General features: G+C 41.6%; 1 protein-coding gene across 2 annotated transcripts in view; it reads left to right on the top strand.

Moving 5' to 3' along the window:
* Positions 1-21,580, top strand: part of SLC26A8 (solute carrier family 26 member 8) — an 82,959-nt gene that overhangs the window by 44,560 nt on the left and 16,819 nt on the right. For both annotated transcript variants that reach the window (XM_043449309.1, XM_043449310.1), the window contains exons 8-11: positions 7,210-7,292; positions 11,557-11,704; positions 12,656-12,769; positions 17,988-18,065. In XM_043449309.1, the coding sequence (XP_043305244.1) occupies positions 7,210-7,292; positions 11,557-11,704; positions 12,656-12,769; positions 17,988-18,065 (423 nt within the window). The remainder of the gene's footprint in view (positions 1-7,209; positions 7,293-11,556; positions 11,705-12,655; positions 12,770-17,987; positions 18,066-21,580) is intronic.

Raw genomic sequence — 21,580 nt, 5'->3', positions numbered from 1 at the left:
GTCGCTCAGTCGTGTCCGACTATTTGCAACCCCATGGACTGCAGCACATCAGGCTTCCCTGTCCTTCACCATCTCCCAGAGCTTGCTCAAACTCTTGTCCATTGAGTCGGTGATGCCATCCAACCATCTTATCCTCTGTCATTCCCTTCTCCTCCTGCCTTCAATCTTTCCCAGCACCAGGGTCTTTTCAAATGATTCAACTCTTCCTTCGAATCAGTTGGCCAAAGTGTTGGAACTTCAGCTTCAGCATCAGTCCTTCCAATGACTATTCACAGTTGATTTCCTTTAGGACTGACTGGTTTGATCTCCTTGCAGTCCTAGGGACTCTCAAGAGTCTTCTCCAACACCACAGTTCAAAATCATCAGTTCTTTGGTGCTCAGCCCTCTATATGGTCCAACTCTCACATCCGTACATGACTACTGGAAAAACCATAGCTTTGACTGTACAGACCTCTGTTGGCAAAGTGATGTCTCTGCTTTTTAATATGCTCTCTAAGTTTGTCATTGCTTTTCTTCCAAGGAGTAAGCGTCTTTTAATTTCATGGCTGCAGTCACCATCTGCAGTGATTTTGGAGCCCAAGAAAATAGAATCTGTCACTGTTTCCATTGTTTCCCATCTATTTGCCATGAAGTGATGGGACAGGATGCCATGATCTTAGTTTTTGAATGTTGAGTTTTAAGCCAGCTTTTTCACTCTCCTTTTCCACCTTCATCAAGAGGCTCTTTAGCTCCTCTTCACTTTCTGCCATAAGGGTGGTGTCATCTGCATATCTGAGATTATTGATATTTCTCCTGGCAATCTTGATTCCAGCTTGTGCTTCATCCAGCCCGGCATTTCTCTTGGTGTACTCTGCATATAAGTTAAATAAGCAGGGTGACAATATACAGCCTTGATGTATTCCTTTCCCAATTTTGAACCAGTCTGTTGTTCCATGTCTGGTTCTAACTGTTGCTTCTTGACCTGCATACAGGTTTCTCAGGAGGCAGGTAAGGTCGTCTGGTATTCCCATTTCTTGAAGACTTTTCCACAGTTTGTTGTGATCCACACAATCAAAGGCTTTAGCATAGTCAATGAAGCAGAAATAGATGTTTTTCTGAAATTCTCTTGCTTTTTCCATGATCATCAGTAATGTTGCCCTGTAATTTTCTTTTTCTGTGTGATATCTTTGGTTTTTATATCAGCGTGATGATGGCCTCATAGAATGAGCTTGGCAGTGTTCCTCCCTCTGCAATTTTTTGGAAGGATAAGTGTTAACTCTTCTCTAAATGCTTGATAGAATTATGGTCCTGAACTTTTGTTTGTTGAAAGATTTTTTTCTTGGCTGCACCGGGTCTTCATTGCTTTTGCATGGGCTTTCTCTAGTTGCAGTGACAGGGACTGCTTTTCGTTGCAGTGTGCGAGGTTTTTCACTGTGGTGACTTCTCTTGTTGCAGAGCACCGGCTCAGACCCACAGCCTTCAGTAGTTGCAGCACCTGGGCTCACTAGTTGGGGCACACGGCAGCAGTCATTGCGGTGCACGGGCTTCGTTGCTCCACGGCATGTGGAATCTTGCCAGAACAGGGATCAAACCCATGTCCCCTGCATTGCCAGGTGGATTTTTATCCATGGCACCACCAGGGAAGTTCTGCTTGAGGATTTTTAATCAGTTTCAATTTCATTACTTGTGATTGGTCTGTTCATATTTTCTGTTTCTTCCTGGCTCAGTCTTTGAAGTTTGTTCTTTTCTAAGAATTTGTCCATTTCTTTTAGACTGTCCATTTTTTTGGCATATAGTTGCTTGTCTCTTATGATCCTTTGTATTCTGTGGTGTCAGTTGTAATTTCTCCTTTTTCATTTCTAATTTTATTGATTTGAGCCATTTCCCTTTTTTTTCTTGATTAGTCTGGCTAAAGGTTTTAACTCTTTAAGAACTAACTTTTAGTTTCATTGATGTTTTCTATTGTTTTCTTCATCTCTTATTTCATTTATTTCTGCTCTAATCTTTATGACTTCTTCCTTTCTATCAACTTTGGGTTTTGTTTGTTCTTCTTTCTCTAGTTGCTCTAGGTGTCAGATTACGTTGTTTGAGATTTTTCTTGTTTTAGTGAGGAAGGATTGTAATGCTATTAACTTCCCTCCTAGAACTGCTTTTGTTGCATCCTTTAGGTTTTGAATCATTGTGTTTCCATTGTCATTTGTTTCTAGGTATTTTTATTTCCTCTTTGACTTCTTCAGTGATTAATTGGTTATTTAGCAGCATATTATTTAGCCTCCATGTGTTCATGTTCTTTACAGTTTTTTTTTTCCCTGTGATTGATTTCTAATCTCATAGTGTTGTGAGGAGAAGATGCTTGATATGATTTCAGTTTTCTTAAATTAACAAGGCTTGATTCGCGACCCAAAATGTGGTCTATCCTGGAGAATGCTCTATGTGCACTTGAGAAGAAAATGTATACTACTGCTTTCAGATGGAATGTCCTGTAAATATCAATTAAATCTATCTGGTCTAATGTGTCATTTAAGGGTTGTATTTCTTTATTAATTTTCTGTCTAGATGATCTGTCCATCCACTTGGTGTAAGTGGGTGTTTTTTTTGGTAGGTGTTTTATACTCCAAACTCATGGCTCAGGTCATTTAAAATAAAACAAAAAGCAAGTAACCTAGGAAGGGACATGTTCATAGGAGAATTGTAAAAATAGTATTTTTAAAACATGCTGATTCATAACAAAGCTGATATATACATTTAATTTTCAATGCTAGCTTATGTTTTTTAAACATGCTTATTTTTTAAAGGATTTTATCTGTTACATCTTTTTCATACTATTTGAAAAATAGGATTTTTGTTCCCTCTTGTGATAGTAATACAGGCTCATTCTATCCATTTTGGGGGGGGGGCTCTGCTACACAGCTTGTGGGATCTTAGTTCCCCAACCAGAGGTCAAACGTTGGCCCCTAGGAGTGAAAGTATAGAGTCCTAACCACTGGACGGACTATCAAGGAATCCTAGCAATTTTTTTTTTTTTTAATAAAGAAGAAAAAAATAGAGGAAAAGAAATTCCTATAGCTGCGCTACCCAAAGTCAACTACAGCTGATATTTCTGTACTTTCAGTTATTCACATCTTCTTTCAAACAAATACATAACAGACCTGTGCGCAGGTGAATTTCTGTGTTCTTCTATGTAGAGGTTTCATTTCTATTTTAGGATAGCAGCAACCACACTCTTATTCAGCCGCCTCTCACTCTCACTCTGCTACAGTAAAGAAACTGCGGGAGATGAGATGTTAAGTGAATCCGTGTCACTAAGTAGCAGAGCTGGATTCAGGGAGGAAGCGTTCCTGGTGGAGGTGTGTGCTTATGTATAGGTACTAGGTTTTTTTTTACATCTTTTGTTTTTTTAGATCAGGTTGGTTGTGTTAGTCATTCAGTCATGTTCAACTCTTTTGTGACCCCATGGACTATAGCCCACCAGGCTTCTCTGTCCATGGGATTTCTCATGCAAGAACACTGGAGTGGGTTGCCATTCCCTTCTCCAGGGGATCTTCCCAACCCAGGCATCAAACCCAGGTCTCCCACATTACAGGCAGATTCTTTACTGCCTGAGCCACCAGGGAAGCCCAAAATAAGCACTATGAGCCAGCCAGGAGTCAAACCTGGAATCTTCTGATCCGTCCGTAGTCAGACGCATTATCCATTGCACCACTGGATAAATATGGCTCTTTTTTCTTTTTGAGAATTTTTTTTAAATGTTGTCTAAATGATAACATTTCTTGTTTGTTTTAAGAAATCTAGGGGATTTCCCTGGCAGTCTGCTGATTAGGACTCCTCGCTTTCACTATGGATGATGCGGGTTCAATCCCTGGTCCGGGGAACTAAGATCCCACAAGCCATGTGGCATGGCTGAAAAAAGAAAAATTTTCTTTTTAAAATTTATCTTGTGCAGTTATGTTTAACATTTTCACAATGGTAAAGCCATTTTCATAAATAAAGCTCAGGTTTTTTAAGTCAGCATTTCTTACAAGGATCGCCGAATCTTTGGGCATCCATGAAAATTATTTTCCCTTTAAGAAGAGTTCTGTGACAGAGATATTTAGAGTTCACCATGTATTCCCCTATATTTTCCAGCTGCCCTTGTAGTTAGGCAGGACCATGTGACTTTGGGGCCAAAGCTTACAAGAGTAGGCACAAGTCCCCAGTGTTCTTTCTTGCCCTGCTGTGGTAACCGTAGGGGCTATACACTGAGATGATAGAGTCTCCAGGTGGAATTAGCCTGGATCTCCAAGGCACTGTTTGCAAAGAAGCTAACCTGAAGGGACACTGACCCACAACGGAGTTCTCATGGGCAAAAAACTAACTGTCACGTGTTAGGGCACCAAGATCCCGTGGTCTGTATATAGCCACAGTATAACCTAGTCTATGCTAACTAACCCAGATCCACACTCTCCATGATTGAAAGAGCGTGGGGATTGCTTTGGAAACTGACACCAAGCTCTGTCTCGTAACTGTTGTCTACTTCTCGTAGGTGTACATTCTTTCTTCCCTGGAATAGTTAAAAAGCTATCAGTTAATAAAGGTCAAAGGTGAATGGCTGCTTCTACAAAAGACCTTCCAAAACACTGTACACAAATAGTGGAGCTCTAGAACCCAGGGACAGTGTGATGCGGAGTTTGGGGAGTGGAGTCAGGGGCAGCCTCTCCTCATGGAACCCAGGCCAGCTCCTGCGCCTTAGGAAGCTGAGGCTTTGGAGTGACCAGCAGATGGCATCTGTGACACAGACATCATGCACTCTCTCTGTCTCTGTTTCTATGTCCCTCTTTCTCTCCAGCTTTATTCAGGTATAAAATTGTAAGATACTTGTTGTGTACATCATGATTTGATATACATACAATGTATGTATGTATACATACACATATCCATACCTCATATATTGATCCTTTTTTTTTTCCTGGTGAGAATATTCTCTCCTAGCAAATTTTAGTATATATTACGATGTTATCAACAATAGTCACCATGTTTTATGTCAGATCCTTAGCTCTTATTCATCCTATACCTGAAAGTTTGCACTGTTTCCTCAACTTTCTTAATGCCCAAACCCTCCAGTCCCTGGCAACCATTTTTCTACTCTTTGTTGCTGAGTCCAGCTGTTTTCTTTTTCTTTTTTTTTAGATTGCACACATAAGTGATTCCATGCAGTATATGTCTCTCTCTATCATAGTGCCCTTAAGGTCTATCCACATTTTCCCGAATCAACCCTCTTTTAAGAGACATCAGCAGCAGGGATCATAGTGATGTCCCTTTAAGCAACCTCAAAGGCTTTAATATTAATGTTAACCAGGGTTATTAGGAAAGGAGAGAAGCAAGTGGATAGAGGATGCTGTGGGTTGACTGTGGCTCACAGATTGGTTTGTGAGCCACAGTTCAGATGTTTCTTTGGGGAATGCTATAAATAATTAGCATGAACCATGAAGTGAAGTGGGGGAACAAACTGAGTTCCAGCCATAAATGTTGGTGGAGACTTTGAATTATTGCAATTAAGGCATCAAACTTTGTTGTGACCTGATTTATACTTGAAGGTTATTGAAGCCTGCAATACATTACTATGCTTCCCTGATGGCTCAGTGGTAAAGAATCTGCCTGCCAATGCAGGACACGCAGGTTCCATCCCTGGGTGGGGAAGATCTCCTGGAGAAGGGAATGGCAGCCCTCTCCAGTATTATTGCCTGGGAAATCCCATGGACAGAGGAGCCTGGCGGGCTACGGACCGTGGGGTCGCAAAAGAGTCGGACATAACTTAGCCACTAAACAACAACATTACTTATACACGTGTCAAGTCAAGTGATAGGGAACATTTTCTGCTACATAGCAGGGATTTAAAATTGGAAAAAGACAAGACCTCCATGTTTCCCCCGGAAATGAGGCAAGTACGGGACAGAGGATGAGAGCTGCTGTGGTGTAGGTGGTGAAAAGCTCACAGCACCCCCTCAGAAGCTGTTCAGATGTGCTGGAGGAAACTGTACATACCCAGCAATCTGTCCTTCAGATGGTAGTCTCAAATATTAAGGGGAAATTTCAAGGCAATATTTGAGATCCAGGTTAAAAAAAGAAAACAAAAAACCTGACAACTCAAGAGTTCCACAGATATGAGAAATTGTAAATACTGTATGTTCATAATTAATGTATATGTATATATTTAAGCTGTATAACTAACACCAAAAACAGCATCACTGGCAGTTGTCTTTGGGTGATTTATTTCTGGTTCTAAACTTTTCATATTTTCTCTCTTTTCCTTTATGAGCAAGAGTAACCTTTCCACTGGGAATAAAAGTTTCCTGGCCACTTGCCACACTTCTTGCTCCTGAGCTCTCTAAAGATCACAGGGCTTCTCTGTTGGTTCAGATCTTCCTTCCGTTCTCATCTATAGGCCTCCCAGGGGTCATCATCTGATCAGAGCATCACAGTTAAACCAACTGCTGTCCTGCTCAGTATCTGACTGAACTCTTAGAGTAGACGCTGGGAAAAGATTTATGTGTTAGTAGGGAGAACAAGGTAAAGCAACTATATAACTATTATTTTAAAACTGGGGCATTGACTTCTTTTTTCTCTGCTTTAATTTGCTCTGGTGTGAGATCTTTATAAGGTGTAACAGCTTCTAGGTTGTCTGTTTTTACTCTAGTTGAAATGGAAGGGAGACTTGGCATTTCAGAAGGAAATGAACAGAAAGGAAAAAGCAAGCAAGTAATTGCTTTGCTAAAGCAATTTTTTTGTATGGGCTATCAAATACCTTATCGACAGTTATTAATGATTATCAATACACGTCAACAATCCCCCAGAGGGCTTATTTATATTAAGACAGTGTACCTAGATTTTAGAACTTTTAAAATTGAAGCCTTGGTACAGCTATTACCTGAAACCATGTTTATACTTGGTTCAGATGTTTAAAGTTGGTGAGGAAAGAGAAGCCCAGGCCATCCATTTGTTCCCATTGTTAATAATATGTCAAACGTGCAGTTGCTTTTCATTCTGGTTATGTTGCTAAAAAGACCTCAGGGAACCAAAAGGGTCAGGAAGGACTTCTGCACTTGTCGCTTCACTGAACTGGCCCTGCCTCTTTCTCCAGCCTTCATGCACAGGTACGGCCATATATTGCCCTATTCTGCCAGAGACTATGGGCACCTCTGCTTTACATAATGTTTAGGTGATCACATGCCTTTTCTTTTTAAACTCCTACAGATTCTTGGCTTCGCTGCATTTTCAAACAAGGTAAACATGGCCACAGAAAACAGCGTGATGATCATTGAGATGATACCTTATAGGTTGGTAATTCCACTTTTCAAGACTACTTTCTCCTTCTTGTTACCTCCTCTTAGCCTCTGACCACATAGCCTGATTTGTATCGTTGACCAAAATCAATAGCATGCCAGTTATTTCTCCAGCAGAGATGGGTTTCCTTGAGATCAGCAGAGAATTGCAGTTTGGGGTGTGGGAGCATGGCAAGCCACATGCAAGTCCTCCGACAGCAGGGGAAGAAGTGTGTATAGAGGGAAGGATGAAACTGGGGAGGGAGGGTTTGCCGTGGTAAACTATGGCTTCTCATTAGCTGAGTCCTTTGCGGGCAAGGAGTCTTTCTTCTTCCTGTTGGGCTCTGCAACGGTCACAGGGTGTGAGTGCTCCCCCTGCTGGTCTCCAACTCTACTTAATTAGTTTCTATGGGAAAAAAAAAAAAAAATTCTCGGCTAACAGTCTCTGGCCACAGGCAAATTTGGGTCATGGACTCAAGTTCATTTTAGAACAGAGGTCCTAAGGAACAATGGCTGAGACAAGCCTGTGTTTCTTCTCTGGTCAGCCTTTGACTCTCTCCCCATGGTTGTGCCAATCCCCTAACCCAAGTAAACTCGAAAACCAGGGAGACTCATGTATTTTTCTCACAGCACATTATGAACCTTCTCAACTTCCAAACCTATCTGATTAACCCTCAGGGATGGGACAAGACATACCTCTGTTTTCCAAGCCTCTCTCCTGGGGTTCAGTCTTCAGCATCCCCTCTGTCTTCACCTCCTTAGACTGATTCAGTGTCCTGGTGCTACATCACTTTATCACTCTCAGTGGAAAGCCTTCTCCAAGTAGTCTGGCATTACAGAGTTCTTAAGGACTTGCAATTAATTTACATTATGGTTCCTACCAGTGACTGTGGGGCCTCACTCTTGCTTCTGTTAGGGAATTAATTCTTTAACCTTGACCAGATGAATCATTTCAGCTAAGAAAGGCAACATAACACAGTTTCTTGGCTCATGAGAAGGTTTTTGAGGAGCATTGTTCACTTCCTCATGCTCTTCACCAGAGAATATAGCAACGAGTCCGTGATACTGGTTAACTTTCAGCATACAAAACAGAGGCTACTTTGATGCAGCCAGATAATCTCATATACTACCACTTCTCAGTGAAATCTGGTGATGATTAAATACATTTAAAATATTGTTCAATTTTTTAAAACTGTGAGCAGACAACCTGGGTACCAGGAAATGCTATGGTAAATAAGTCTCTGCCCTCTGGGAAAAAATGACAAGGGCAACAATGAGATTGATGCTTTACGTAATTATTTTATTTCATTAATTCCTGGTAGTATTACCAGGAATTCTTTTTTTTGGCTGAGGAAACTAAGAGTTACCAATTTTAAATTACTCATCTACGCTCACATAGTTGGTCAGCATCAGAGCTACTTTCTGAACCCATTTCTATTTAATTCCAAAATCTAGTATAATAACCCCTCTATTATACTTACTCAACATTGCTGCTGGTATTAATGACTTCAAAACCACACAGTTAACCTCTGCTTATATTTTATCAGAAGCTTCAAATGTACAGATAGAGAAAAAGCATTTCAGAAATGTAATTTTAGGTATTGCTTTTAACCTCTCCTTATTGCTTATCTATCCAAGGTTGCTAGAGATTAGGAAAATTGAATAATTTGTGTTAGCATCCATGTCCCTCTTTAACTAAATTGCTAACAAAGAGCTGAATGTAGAGAGACCGCCAGGAAGGAAAAAGCAGTAGGTTTGTACTATTAATGTGATCATAATAAATATTTGAGGTTTACTGACACAGACTTGGGCATGAAATTAAACTTCATGAATTTCATTAAATTCATGAAAATTAAAATCTCTTGCATATCAAGAGACACTATCAACAGAGAAAAAAGACAACTCATCGAATAGGAGAAAATGTTTGCAAATTATGTATGATAAGGAATTAATATCCAAAATACATAAAGAACTCCTAAAACACAACGGAAAACAAACAACCTGACTCAAAAAGTGGGGAAAGAATTTGAATACACATTTTTCCAAGGATAATATACAAATGGCCAATGAGCACATAAGATGCTCAACATCACTAATCATTTTGGGGAATGCAAATCAAAACTACAGTGAGATACCACCTCATATTCATTAGGATGGCTACTATTTTTAAAAAGACAGAAAATAACAAGTATTTGATGAGGATGTGGAGAAAATGGAACCCGTGTGCACTGTTAGTGGGAGTATAAAATGTATAGCCACTGTGGAAAGTAGTATGCTGATTCCTCAAAAAATTAAAAATAGAATTGCCATATGACCAAGCAGTTCTACTTCTGGAAATATCCTTCCCCCAAATTATATTCCCCCCAAAAGCAGTATCTTGAAGAGAGATTTTTGCACCTATATTCGTAACAGCACTACTCACAATGGTTGAAATGTGGAAGAAACAATGTGTCCATCAATGGATGAGTGAATAAACAGAATGTGTTATATCCATCCAATAGAATATTATTGAGCCTTGAAAAGGAAGGAAATTCTGGCATTAACTACAACATTGATGAACCTCAAGGGCGTTATTCTAAGTGAAACAAGCCAATCACAAAATGACAATTACTATTTGATCCCACTTATCTGAGGTACTTAGTAGTCAAAATCATAAAGACAGAAAGTCAGATGTTTTTTGTCAGGGCTGGAGGGAGAAGGGAAATGGAGAGTTATTGATTAATAAGTATAGAGTTTCAGTTTTACAAGATGAAAGAATTATGGAGTAGATGGTGGTAATGGTTGCATATTATGAATGTATTTAAAAACCACTGAACTGTACATTTTAAAGTGGGTAAAATGGTAAATTTCATGTTATGTGGATTTTACCCAGTTTTTAAAAAACTGGATAAAAAAAGATGTGGATAAGAACCAGAACAATTTTTATAAAAGACAATGACTAAAATTATAATTGGAATGATTTGAGTCCAACTAGAAGGGAATACATTGAGGTTTTAGCTCTAAACCATCTTAGATACGATATCTGCCTATTGCTTACCCACTGGTATGATCTCAAATAGTGTAAATAAGCCATTTTTCATCAAGTTTTGTAGTTTTGCCTGCCCTATTTGTTGCCACTGGCTCTTAGCAGAAACCTCAAACTAGAAGATAAGCACATCATGTTCTCTTAACGGCTTTTGTAACATGACTTGATTTGCTGGCAGTTTTGGCAAGCTGCTGCCTCAGTTTCTTTTCTTAACTCTTAATTTTTTGAAAAAAGGTCAGGCCTGGGGCTTCCCTGGTGGTCCACCGGTTAAGAATCCTCCTGCCAGCCTGGATGGGAGGGCAGTTTGGGGGAGAAGTGCGTGAGCACTCAGTCGTCCAACTCTGCAACCCCACGGACTGTAGCCCATCAGACTCCTCTGTCCATGGGATTTCCCAGGCAAGAATACTGGAGTGGGTTGTCATTTCCTATTCCAGGGGATCTTCCCAACCCAGGGATCGAATCCTCATCTCCTGCATTGGCTGGCGGATTTGTTACCACTGAGCCACCTGGGAATCCTTGAGGGAGAAGGGAATCCTTGTACGGCTGAGTCCCGTCGCTGTTCGCCTGAAACTATAACAACATTCTTAACTGGCTGTTTGCTGTCATTTAATCGCTCAGTCGTGTCCGACTCTTTGCCACCCTATGGGCTGTAGCCTGCCAGGCTCCTCTGTCCATGGGATTTCCCAGACAAGAATACTGGAGTGGGCTGCCATTTCCTACTCCAGGGGATCTTCCCAACCCAGAAATCCAACCCAAGTCTCTTGCTTGGCAGGCAGATTCTTTACCACTGAGCCACCAGGGGAAGCCCTTAATTGGCTATACCTCAATATAAAATAAAAAGTTAAAAAAATCCACCTGCCAATGCAAGGGATAGCGTTTCGATCCCTGGTCCAGGAAGATCGCACATGTGGCAGGCCAACTATGCCCATGGGCCACAACTACCAAACCAGTGCCCTAGAGCCAGAGCACCGCAGCCACTAAAGCCCTGAAGCCTAGAGCCTGAGTTCTGCAACAAGGGAAGCCGCACAATGAGAAGCCCATGCACCACGCTAGAGAGTAGCTCCCGCTTGCTGCAACTAGAGAAAGCCCACGTGCAGCAATGATAACGTAGAGCAGCCAAAAATAAGTAAATAAATATGTTTGAAAAGTGTCAGGCCTTTTGATATGGATGATAAAGGTATGATAAGAATAGAGTGGGGGAGGTGCCCATAATGATTCCTGCTATCTAGGAATAATTCCACCGTTTTATTCCAGCTTCCTGTTTCCTGTAACGCCAGATATGAGCCATTTTACTGAAATTCTTGTAGAATCATTCTCCTTAGCTTTAGTGAGCTCCTCTTTGCTCATATTTCTGGGCAGGAAGATTGCCAGTTTCCATAACTATAACGTCAATTCCAACCAGGTGAGAGGACAAGCCTTTCTATTACTTTCTCGGACCCTTTAATCTTTGTTCTCTAATCTGAGCCTTCTGCTAAAATGAAGACTGTAACCAGAGAGTCACTTGGACCACTATTTGAGCTATAATTAAACAAAGGTTTTTGAGAAGTGTGACATCCTTAACTCTGAAGCTACCTGAATTAATATGCATGTTGTTACTCTAGAACAGATATGGGGTAGGGAGGCATATGTTGTTAAGTTGGCAGGGTGCCTCTCCTCTCCTTTTATCTTCCTTTCCACCAAGTCCTTAGAAGTCTACCACGTACCAAGGCACAACAAGAAATACAGTGAAATGTCAAAACTAGGCTAATAACATAATTCAGTTGGTCTCCCAGAAATAGTCGTTGTCACTTTTTTAAAAAAGTCTCTAACCATTCTGAGTTTGGCCCATTCCCTAGAAATCAAAAAGGAAACAGGGGGACTTCCCTGGCGGTTCAGTGGTTAGGACCTGGTGCTTTCACTCCTGTGGCCCAAGGTTCAATCCCTGGTCAGGGAACTAAGATTGCACAAGCCCCTTGGTGTGGGCTGGTGCCGAGTGGTTAGGATCCCAGGCTTTCACTCCGAGGCCCAGGTTCAGTTGGTGTCCCACTTTGACTTTAGGATAGTATAAAAGAAAGTGAGAAAATAGTACTTTGTGTCTCTCTGTCATCCTAGTGATCAAGTGAAAGAGAATAATAAGGCAAAAGTCTCATTTTCTCACTTTGGATAAGGGCTCTCCTTGTGATCTTTAGCTAAAGTGAAGAAATCAAATTTGCCATCCTTCAGTTCTTTCCAATAATCTTTCAGTGTTATTTGAAGTGATACAAACAACCTTATCTTCATATACAAGAAATAACAGTGTAACTTTAGTGCAAACTCAAGTCAGCCTTCTTCCTTGACAAAAAACGGGCCTAAAGTATTTGCCATTTCTTTACAGGATTTAATAGCCATTGGCCTTTGCAATGTCGTCAGTTCATTTTTCAGATCTTACGTGTTTACTGGTGCTGTTGCCAGGACCATTATCCAGGATAAAACTGGAGGAAGACAACAGGTGTGTGCAATAGAATTTGATCTCTAATATACAGAGATAATTATGTCTATTTATATGTATATTCACAGAAGGGGATTATATTAGCTTAACCATATTGCTGTTTTACAGTTATGCCTGTTGGGAGGAATTTGTATTATGCTTGTTGGATCTCATGCTTGGCTTAATTTTTGCTTAGCTTTTGTCTTAAAAGCTATCTGTCAATGAGGAATTTGAAGATCATTTTCTGTAAAAATATTACTGTTAAAGGCTTCTATATATTAGCCCACAAGAAGCTACTTTCCATGTAATAAAGATAATATTTCAGGTAAACCAACTATCACCTATTAACATCTTTTTCTATGGGGAGATACATTCTCAGTCCTAGTCAGTGAGAGTAACAAGACAACTCTCGCCTTCCTGACAGCAGGACTAGAAACTTTTCTAACTCCTCAAAGGACATGACAGGAGACTCTAGTCTTTGTCTAGGTGAGCTTAGGGAATTTACGTTCATTCTGCCTTTGTGTAAGAGAAAATTGTCTAGGTCAGATCCTCTTCAGATATCCTGAATTAGTAAACTAAATATACAGGTGTTTGGAAGGGAAGAGGAAAAGAAGAACGATGGCAAAGTTTTAAAGGGAAGCTCTCTGCCCAGTTTTCTGGCATGAGATTTTCTAAGTCCAATATTCACGTGTTTTAGACTGACCAGATAAAAGTGAAACAGTTTACAACATGAGAGGTAGCCCATCTCAGTTACGTAGCCTGAATAAGTGTCAAAGAACTATCAGACTTGAACCTGGAATAAGCCCATGGACTGAGTCAGAGTTCAGGAGGCAGAGAATCAGAAGCCACAGACAAGCTGGAGCCACCCCAGCACAGCAGGGGGAGGAATTGCTGTGGTCAGAAAGTAAAGTGTCAGGGGCTCCCTGGTGGCCCAGTGGTTGAGACTTTGCCTTCCAGTGCAGGGGGTGTGGGATCAGTCTCTGGCTGGGAAGCTAAAATCCCACACATACCTTGGAGCCAAAAAACCAAAACATAAAGCAGAAGCAATAGTGTCACAAATTCAATAAAGACTTTAAAAATGGACCACATTTTAAAAAAATCTTAAAAAAAGTAAAGTGTCAGAAGAAGGGACACAAAACTCAAATGGGGAAAGAGAAAGTGTCACAGTTTATGGGTGAAATATCAGGTGAAAGCTAATAAAAGAAGATTGGGTAGTGGTGTGAGCATGGGTCTAGAGTAAGACTGTATGATTTTATGTGGACTGAGTTTTGTCAGAGAGCTTCTACCAAACATACTGGTCTTTTAAGGGGTAGCTCTTCTGCACTACTGTCTGATCAGAGAAGGAAGATGAGTTTTGTTGAAAAACAATGATGTTCTATGCAAGTGAAGTCAAAATAAGAGGATTTTATGATAAGAAAAAATGGAAATAGCTTTTCCAGACATCAGTTCCCTTTAACTTGTGACCACACACTTTGTTTATTTAGTATACAAACGTAACAAATTTGGGGAGAAAAGATGCGCATGGTCGGAAAAAAATCAATCACAGTGCAAGTAAAATTAAGTGCAGAATAAACACAATAAATGTTAAAGTGCCATAAATACTTCAGGAAGGAGAACGATGGAGGAAGTAGGGCTTTTCTGGATCACCATGAGAGGTTTAGAGTATGTATAGATGGAGGGCAGGAAGATGGGCTTCAGTTCAGCTTTGGAGTTGCCTTTAGCCTGTTGGGCAAAGTGACTCTCATTCTGTTTTCTGCTGTGGCTTCATTCTCCCCTGCCAAAGACATCTCTCTCTGTGGTGAAGTGACCCTTCACAGGGAAGCATGTCCCTCAGGATGCTGGTAAGCTCTTCCCCAAGACCCCGACTTGCCCAGGGCAAAACGCCAGTTCAAGCAGAGAATGCCCCTGGCCCCTGACCCTCCACATGTGAGCTTCCCCACCTCCAATCTGAGTTTCTGATCTGGACTCACTCCACCTTCTTCATCCCCTAGCAGGGGTTCTTCTCTCTACCCTTCTCCTCTGGGGACTTTTTGATTCAGCCTGCCTGAGAACACCCTCATTTTTTCGAAGCTCCCCAGGACTGCAGAAAAGAGAAGCTTAGGGGCTGGCTCTGAACCTATTTGATTATGACCGGCCACCAAGAGCCACTTACGTACGTGTGTATGTATGTATGTCTGACATACATAAACACGGTGTAAAATGCATCTGGATTTCACTTTAATTTCTCCCTGTCTAGAAACTTGTCTTCACTGGTTGCAGCAAAACCTATCAGCCTTTCAGCCCTGGCCTGAACCTTAAGTGATGGCGGGCCAGCCGAACTGTCCTCCCTCTTCTCGCTGATCCAGTTCTGACCCTGTGCTTCCCTCTTCTCTCTGATTGTGTTCCTTTCCTTGTTGCCTGCTTTCCAAGGATGAGCCTTCTTGCCTTGTCCCCAGGCTCCCAGAACTGCTTTACCCTATTCCTTCTTTTTTTTAAGTTGGAGCTTTACAATGTTGTGTTAGCTTCTGCTGTAATGTCATGAATCTGTTTTATGTATACACGTAACCCCTCCCTCTTGGATCATCCCCAACCCTATCCCCAACCCCAGGTCATCACAAAGCACCGAGCCAAGCTCCCCGTGCTACAGAACAGCGCCCCACTAACTATTTTACACCCAGTATGTATATATCACATGTCAGTCCTACTCTCCCAATTCGTCCCACCCTCCTCTTCCAGGTCTGTGTCCACGTACGTGTCCATTCTGTCTGTGTCTTTATTCCTGCCCTGCAAATAGGCTCATCTGTACCATTTTTCTAGATTCCACATTTATGCATTTGTTTTTCTCCTTCTGACTTACTTCACTCCCAGAACTGCTTTTAAAAATGAGTTATTATTTTTAAAAAAGAAAAGAAATAAATCATCACAAAAGGAAATGAGTTGCATTCTCTTTAGAGAAAGCAGATGGGGCAGTGGAGAGAGCCTGGGTTTTGGAGTCAGTTGGTCAGGTGGATTGAAACCTGACTCTGTAGTTCCTAGATGTGTGACCTTGGGAAGTTACTTTCACTTTCTGGGGCTCTAGTCCTCATCTGTAAGATAGGGATAAGGATAACCTTTCAGTTGTGAGAATTAAACTGGATGACAACAGAGCTTCTGCCCCAGGTCCCTAGAGTGCTGGTCGGTGTATGGTAATGTTCTGTCCACTGCTTGTGGAGCAGTTGTTGTCTGAGACTATTCATGTCACTAGTGGCTGTGCTTTATGAGAACTCGCATTGCTTTGAGTCCCCGGGAAGAAGGTAGGGTCAGTCTTGGTTCAAGAAAGCCTGAAAAAGTGATGGAAAATCAAAGCGGAAAAGCACAACATGCATGAGATGTCAAGTTGTATTAATATATGCTTGCTGCCTCTAGGCCCCGTTCACGCACTGAGTCTGGGATTCTGAGAATCACCATGCATCCTCCTAAGGCACAACGCCACCAAGGATGGCCCTCTGATCCCAAAGCCCACTCCTCTGCGTGTGCAGCCGTGAAAGTGAAAGTCACTCAGTCGTGTCTGGCTCTTTGCGACTCCATGGACTATGCAATGCAGTCCATGGAATTCTCCAGGCCAGAATACTGGAGTGGGTAGCCTTTCCCTTCTCCAGAGGATCTTCCCAACCCAGAATCGAACCCAGGTCTCCTGCATTGCAGGCGGATTCTTTACCAGCTGAGCTAGCCGGGAAGCAGCCATGGGGGACAGACAATTATTGGCAGGCTTCCCTGAGCAGCCAGATTTATGGGATTTCAGTGTTTGGTTTATTGTCATTTTAAACTAGGTTTTATACAGCTAATTTTGGTGTCTGTATGTCTTTGTTCCCTTAAAAGTAATCCAAAAAACTTTGGAGGAAAGGAGTAGTAGGAAGAAGTCCTGATATGTTTTCCTGTGCTAAGCAAAGCCGTTTCTTCTATAGCGTGAGACCGCCTGAAGCTCGACCCTAAAATTCAATGTGGCAACAGGCTGAGTTGTACACTGGCTGCAGGAGCTTATGGCTTCAGTTACCTTTTTCAGTTCCACAGTGTATAAAATGTTTGCCATGAGAACTTCCTGAGTTTCAGTTACAGTGATCCATTTTCCTGAATCCTTCTGCCTACATTCTTCTCTCAGGGTTCAACTTTTCCACCTTGGGTTGGTCCCTTAGCTGTGTATCAGTCAGGGTGGAGAAAAAAGGAAGCAGGATATTGATTTCATTGCAATTATTTTCAGTGACACGTTTCTATGGCAAATAGCAGTGAGGGAGAACCCAGTAGGAAGTCTTTTTCACACCTAATAAAAAAGAGAAAAAATATTAAACAATCATTGCTGCATGGTCATTTAATGGTTTAGATTTAAAGTTGCTTGTTTGTGTTAGTATATGCTATTGTGTTGATTTGTTTTTATCCCCCCCCCACCCTTATCACCATGAGAAATTACACTGCTTTGTATTATTTTTTCTGTTTAAGTAGGGACTTATCCAATGGAAATTTATCAACAGAGGATACAATGAGTTCAAGATTATGTCCAGAGAGCCTTAAGATTATAAAGAGAAGTATGTTTTTTAGCTTTCTACCTGTATTTGACAATCTGAATCACTGTTTCCCAAGTAGTATGAACCCAGAGGAGTCAACTCAGCTGGAACAGGATCCAGAGCTGCTGTCAACAGCCCTGACTCATGTTCATTACCTTTCTTTTTTTTTTTTTTTTTATGGTATCGAGGCAGAGAGAAACAAAAGTAGGAAAATCAGAAGTGAATATCATGGTATTAAGATGAAGCACCACTGAAGCTGTTAGATGGGAAGCTATGCAAACCCCAAAAGAGCGAGGTGGAACAGTTGGGATTTTAGGGCTGGCAGTGATGGGTCTACCAGGGCTTTTCAAAACTACTCAAGGAAGGTTAAAGTCTGGAGGAAATGAAGGCCGGATTTTAGGCGACTTCAGATTCACAGCACAAAGCTATGGCAAGAAAGATTCGTATATCCAAGACCATCTGGAACTTTTCAGGAACCCTTCATACATTCAGTCAATAAGTATTTATTGAGTACCTGGTATGTGTTGAGCATTTTGATAAGAACTAACAATGTCAGTTCACCGAAAACGCACTTATGTTAAATGGTCATACATATTCAGCCCCTTTTAAGAAAAAAAACAGAAACAAAAATGACACGCTTGTCACCAAGCAGAAGGCCTCAGTCGCAGACAGGGACCAGTACATTCCTGATGCTCTCTCCCCAACTGGCTCTGTCTCCTCAGTTTGCATCTCTGGTAGGCGCAGGCATCATGCTGCTCCTGATGATGAAGATGGCACGCTTTTTCTACAAACTGCCAAACGTAAGTAGACCTGATCAGATGCCTGAATCAGGTCACATCTTGGTGGGGGCCTCTCTGAGGGGGACTGCATTCTGCTCATCTCCAGTGGTTGCCCCAGGCTATTTCTGGTTCCTTTCCTTTAAAATAACTGCCTCTACCAAAAGAATCCACCTGCAATGCGGGAGACCTGGGTTTGATCTGTGGGTTAGGAAGATCCCTGGGGGAGGGCGTGGCAACCCACTCCAGTATTCTTTTATTTATTTATTTTTTAAATTGAAGGATAATTGCTTTACAGAATTTTGTTATTTTCTGTCAAACCTCAACACTCCAGTATTCTTTCCTGGAGAATCCCCATGGACAGGATCACAAAGAGTTGGACACAACTGAGTGACTCAGCACCTCATAGGACTAGGAGTTAAACATGATAATATGTATAATGTAGAGAGAACAGTTTTGAGCTAATAATAAGCGCTCAAGAAACAATTGTGATTCTTCTCATCCTCATTAATCTTTTTTAAAAAATTTCTTTAGCTATAAAGTAAGCTTTTAGAAGTAAGGATTCAGTTAAATATGACCAAAATAGACTTCAGATGCCAGAACGCCCATTACCAACACAGGCTTGGAAACTCATTGTGCATTCATGCCATCTGTTTTCCTAAACAGTTTCCATAAGTCCTTGTTCTGCATTCATGTGAACTCAATCCCCCTACCGCTGCCACCGTGTCTTTTGGTCGGTTCACAACACTGAAAGTTGAGCTTTAATTCTGTATTCAGCTAGAATGCCTCTATGTACTTCCATGCCATTTCTTCCCTTTGTGTGAAATGAATGATGACTTTACATTTAGATACGCCAGTTGCATTAATTACTGACTATAATCAGTTTGTTCTAAGTTACAGTATAGGTCAATGCCCAGTGTCCGTGATTTCTTTTTAAATTTCCTCCGTGTTCCCTTTAGTCATTTTTAGATAGTACTAAGGTGGGGAGGTGGGGCTTCCCTGGTGGCTCAATGGTAAAGAATCTGCCTGCAATGCAGGAGACCTGGGTTCAGTCCCTGGCTTGGGAAGATCCCCTGGAGGAAGGGCATGGCAACCCACTCCAGTACTCTTGCCTGGAGAATCACATGGACAGAGGAACCTGGCGGGCTGCAGTCCATAGGGTCGCACAGCGCTGGACATGACTGAAGCGACTAAGCAGCAGCAGCAGGGGAGGAGATTTTATTCCTGGTGCGGCAGCTTGCTTACCCACTGACGTAGCAGCCCCTAAGCTGAAGTGGTTGTAAATATTATACCCATCCTTTTGAACATGTTTGGGACTTCCCTGGTGGTTCAGTGGTGAAGAATTCACCTGCCAAGCAGGAGACGCAGGTTCAATCCCTGGGTCAGGAAGATGCCCTGGAGAAGGAAATGACAACCCACTCCAGTCCAGTATTCTTGCCTGAGAAATCCCATGGACAGAGGAGCCTGGCAAGTTACAGTCCATGGGGTTACAAAAGAGTCGGACATGACTTAGCAACTAAACAACAATTCCACCTGGTGAATATCACGTTTCAGTAGAACAGGACCATCTTAAGGCTGTTGCTGCCTTTGGTTCTTGTGATTCAGGGATCTTGGAAACCAGCCATGGAATATATGCATGGTGGGTGGGATTAAGCTTGTGTTTATCACACAAGCTGTCCTCTGATTCCTAGCAGAAGTCATCTCCAGAATGAGGCTTATGTAGCATCTTTGGAGCTATAACTCTTGGGAGTCTATTTTTGGTGGGCCACTCACTAATTTACTTTGGACAGTGATATTTTTCCTTTATAGCATGAAGAATCAGAATTTAAAAAAAAAAATCTCAAATAAAAATCTGTCCGAATTTACTGCAGGGTAGTGATAAAAGTGAGGCTTCCCAGATGGTTCAGTGGTAAAGAGTCTTCCTGCCAAGGCAGGAGATGCAGGAGATATGGGATCGATCCCTGGGTTGGGAAGATCCCCTGGAGAAGGAGATTGCACCCCACTCTGGTATTCTTGCCTCGAAAATCCCATGGACAGAGGTGGGTTACAGTCCACCTTACAGAGGTGTGTTACGGTGGGGTTCCAAAGAGTCACACATGACCAAGCACACAGGCATGCATGCACAGTGATAAAAGCAGGTAAGCCCTTCCTTACTATAAATATGTTGGGGATAGAACAGCCCTTGCTTTTGGCCAACCATGTTCTGGAACGTTATTTTTACATCGTCTAGTTAGGATGTTGCTGGGTGAGAAAATGCGAACACAATCTGATCAGTGGAATAACTGAATTTCTATAACCGTGGCTCTCTGTGAGGATTAAACCATGAATGGTTCCTTCCTGTCTTTATTGGAGTATAATTGCTTTACAATGTTCTGTTGGTTTCTGCAGCACAACATCGTGAATCAGCCATATGTATACATTTGTTTTCTCCCTATTGAGCTTCCCCTCCCATTCCACCCCTCTAGGAAGCACCTATCCTTCCTTCTTTGAAGGACTGTGGGTAGTTTGTTGCAAAATTCTTGGGAGAGTAATTGGTAGAGCATCCTGGCAAGGATCTCAACTAGTGAGCAAGGGACCCAATATACATTTTTTAAATGTAATACAAACAGTGTATTCAATATTGTTCCAGTTTTGTGTGGAAAAAAAATACATAGGCTACACCAAAATGTTATCTCTTGTATGATGGAAAATATATACAAATTCAGTTCTTCTTTGCACTTGAGCATGTTTTATCTTCATATTCAGAAAGGTAAACATTGTTATTGTATATTTCATGAAAAAGATTTGTCTCCCTGTCATGCTCTGTGTGTATGCTCAGTCATTCAGTCCTGTCTGACTCTGTGACCCCACGAACTGTAGCCGCCAGGCTCCTCTGTCCATGGAATTCCCCAGGCAAGGATACTGGAACGGTTGCCGTTTCCTCCTCCAGAGAATCTTCCTGACCCCGGTATCAAACTCACGTCTCCAGTGTCTCCTGCATTGGCAGGTGGATTCTTTACCACTGAGATACCTCGGGAGCCCTCATACTTCACACCTCAAGTCAAAAGTCTTGTAAAAGTTGAAGTTGAATTTCTTCTTTCCTACCACATCTCCCTACTGATTGCAGAAATTTGGGGAGATTCTTGACTGGTAAGAAGATGAAGCTGGAAAACAAGTAATTTCTGCTGACTTCATTTTTGTTCCTCCCCCCTCTACTGACTTGCTGCATCCAACTGGTTACTGAGTAACCTCAGAAAACCAGAGTAAGCCTGGATCCAAGCCACTTCCGAGAGTGGGATCAGTTCTAATTGGCTAGATGGCTAGGAAAAGGATGAGAAATGTTTCTTAAAGTCTGTTAGATTCTACTTTGAGGCCCTGATGATTTTATACCCCTATGAATATTGATCTTCATTTTCTTATATTTAAGACACTGTCTTTCCATTACAAAAGGAGACATGCTTGCTTTTTAAACTTTGGGAAATTCATAATAGATAAAAATCTATTTTTTAGATCGATTGGTCACACACAGAGGTGGCAGTCCCTGAAGCCACAATCACAAA

This window comes from Cervus canadensis, chromosome 28, assembly GCF_019320065.1.
Source record: "Cervus canadensis isolate Bull #8, Minnesota chromosome 28, ASM1932006v1, whole genome shotgun sequence".
NCBI lineage: Eukaryota > Metazoa > Chordata > Mammalia > Artiodactyla > Cervidae > Cervus > Cervus canadensis.
This window is presented reverse-complemented; position numbering and strand designations above follow the sequence as displayed.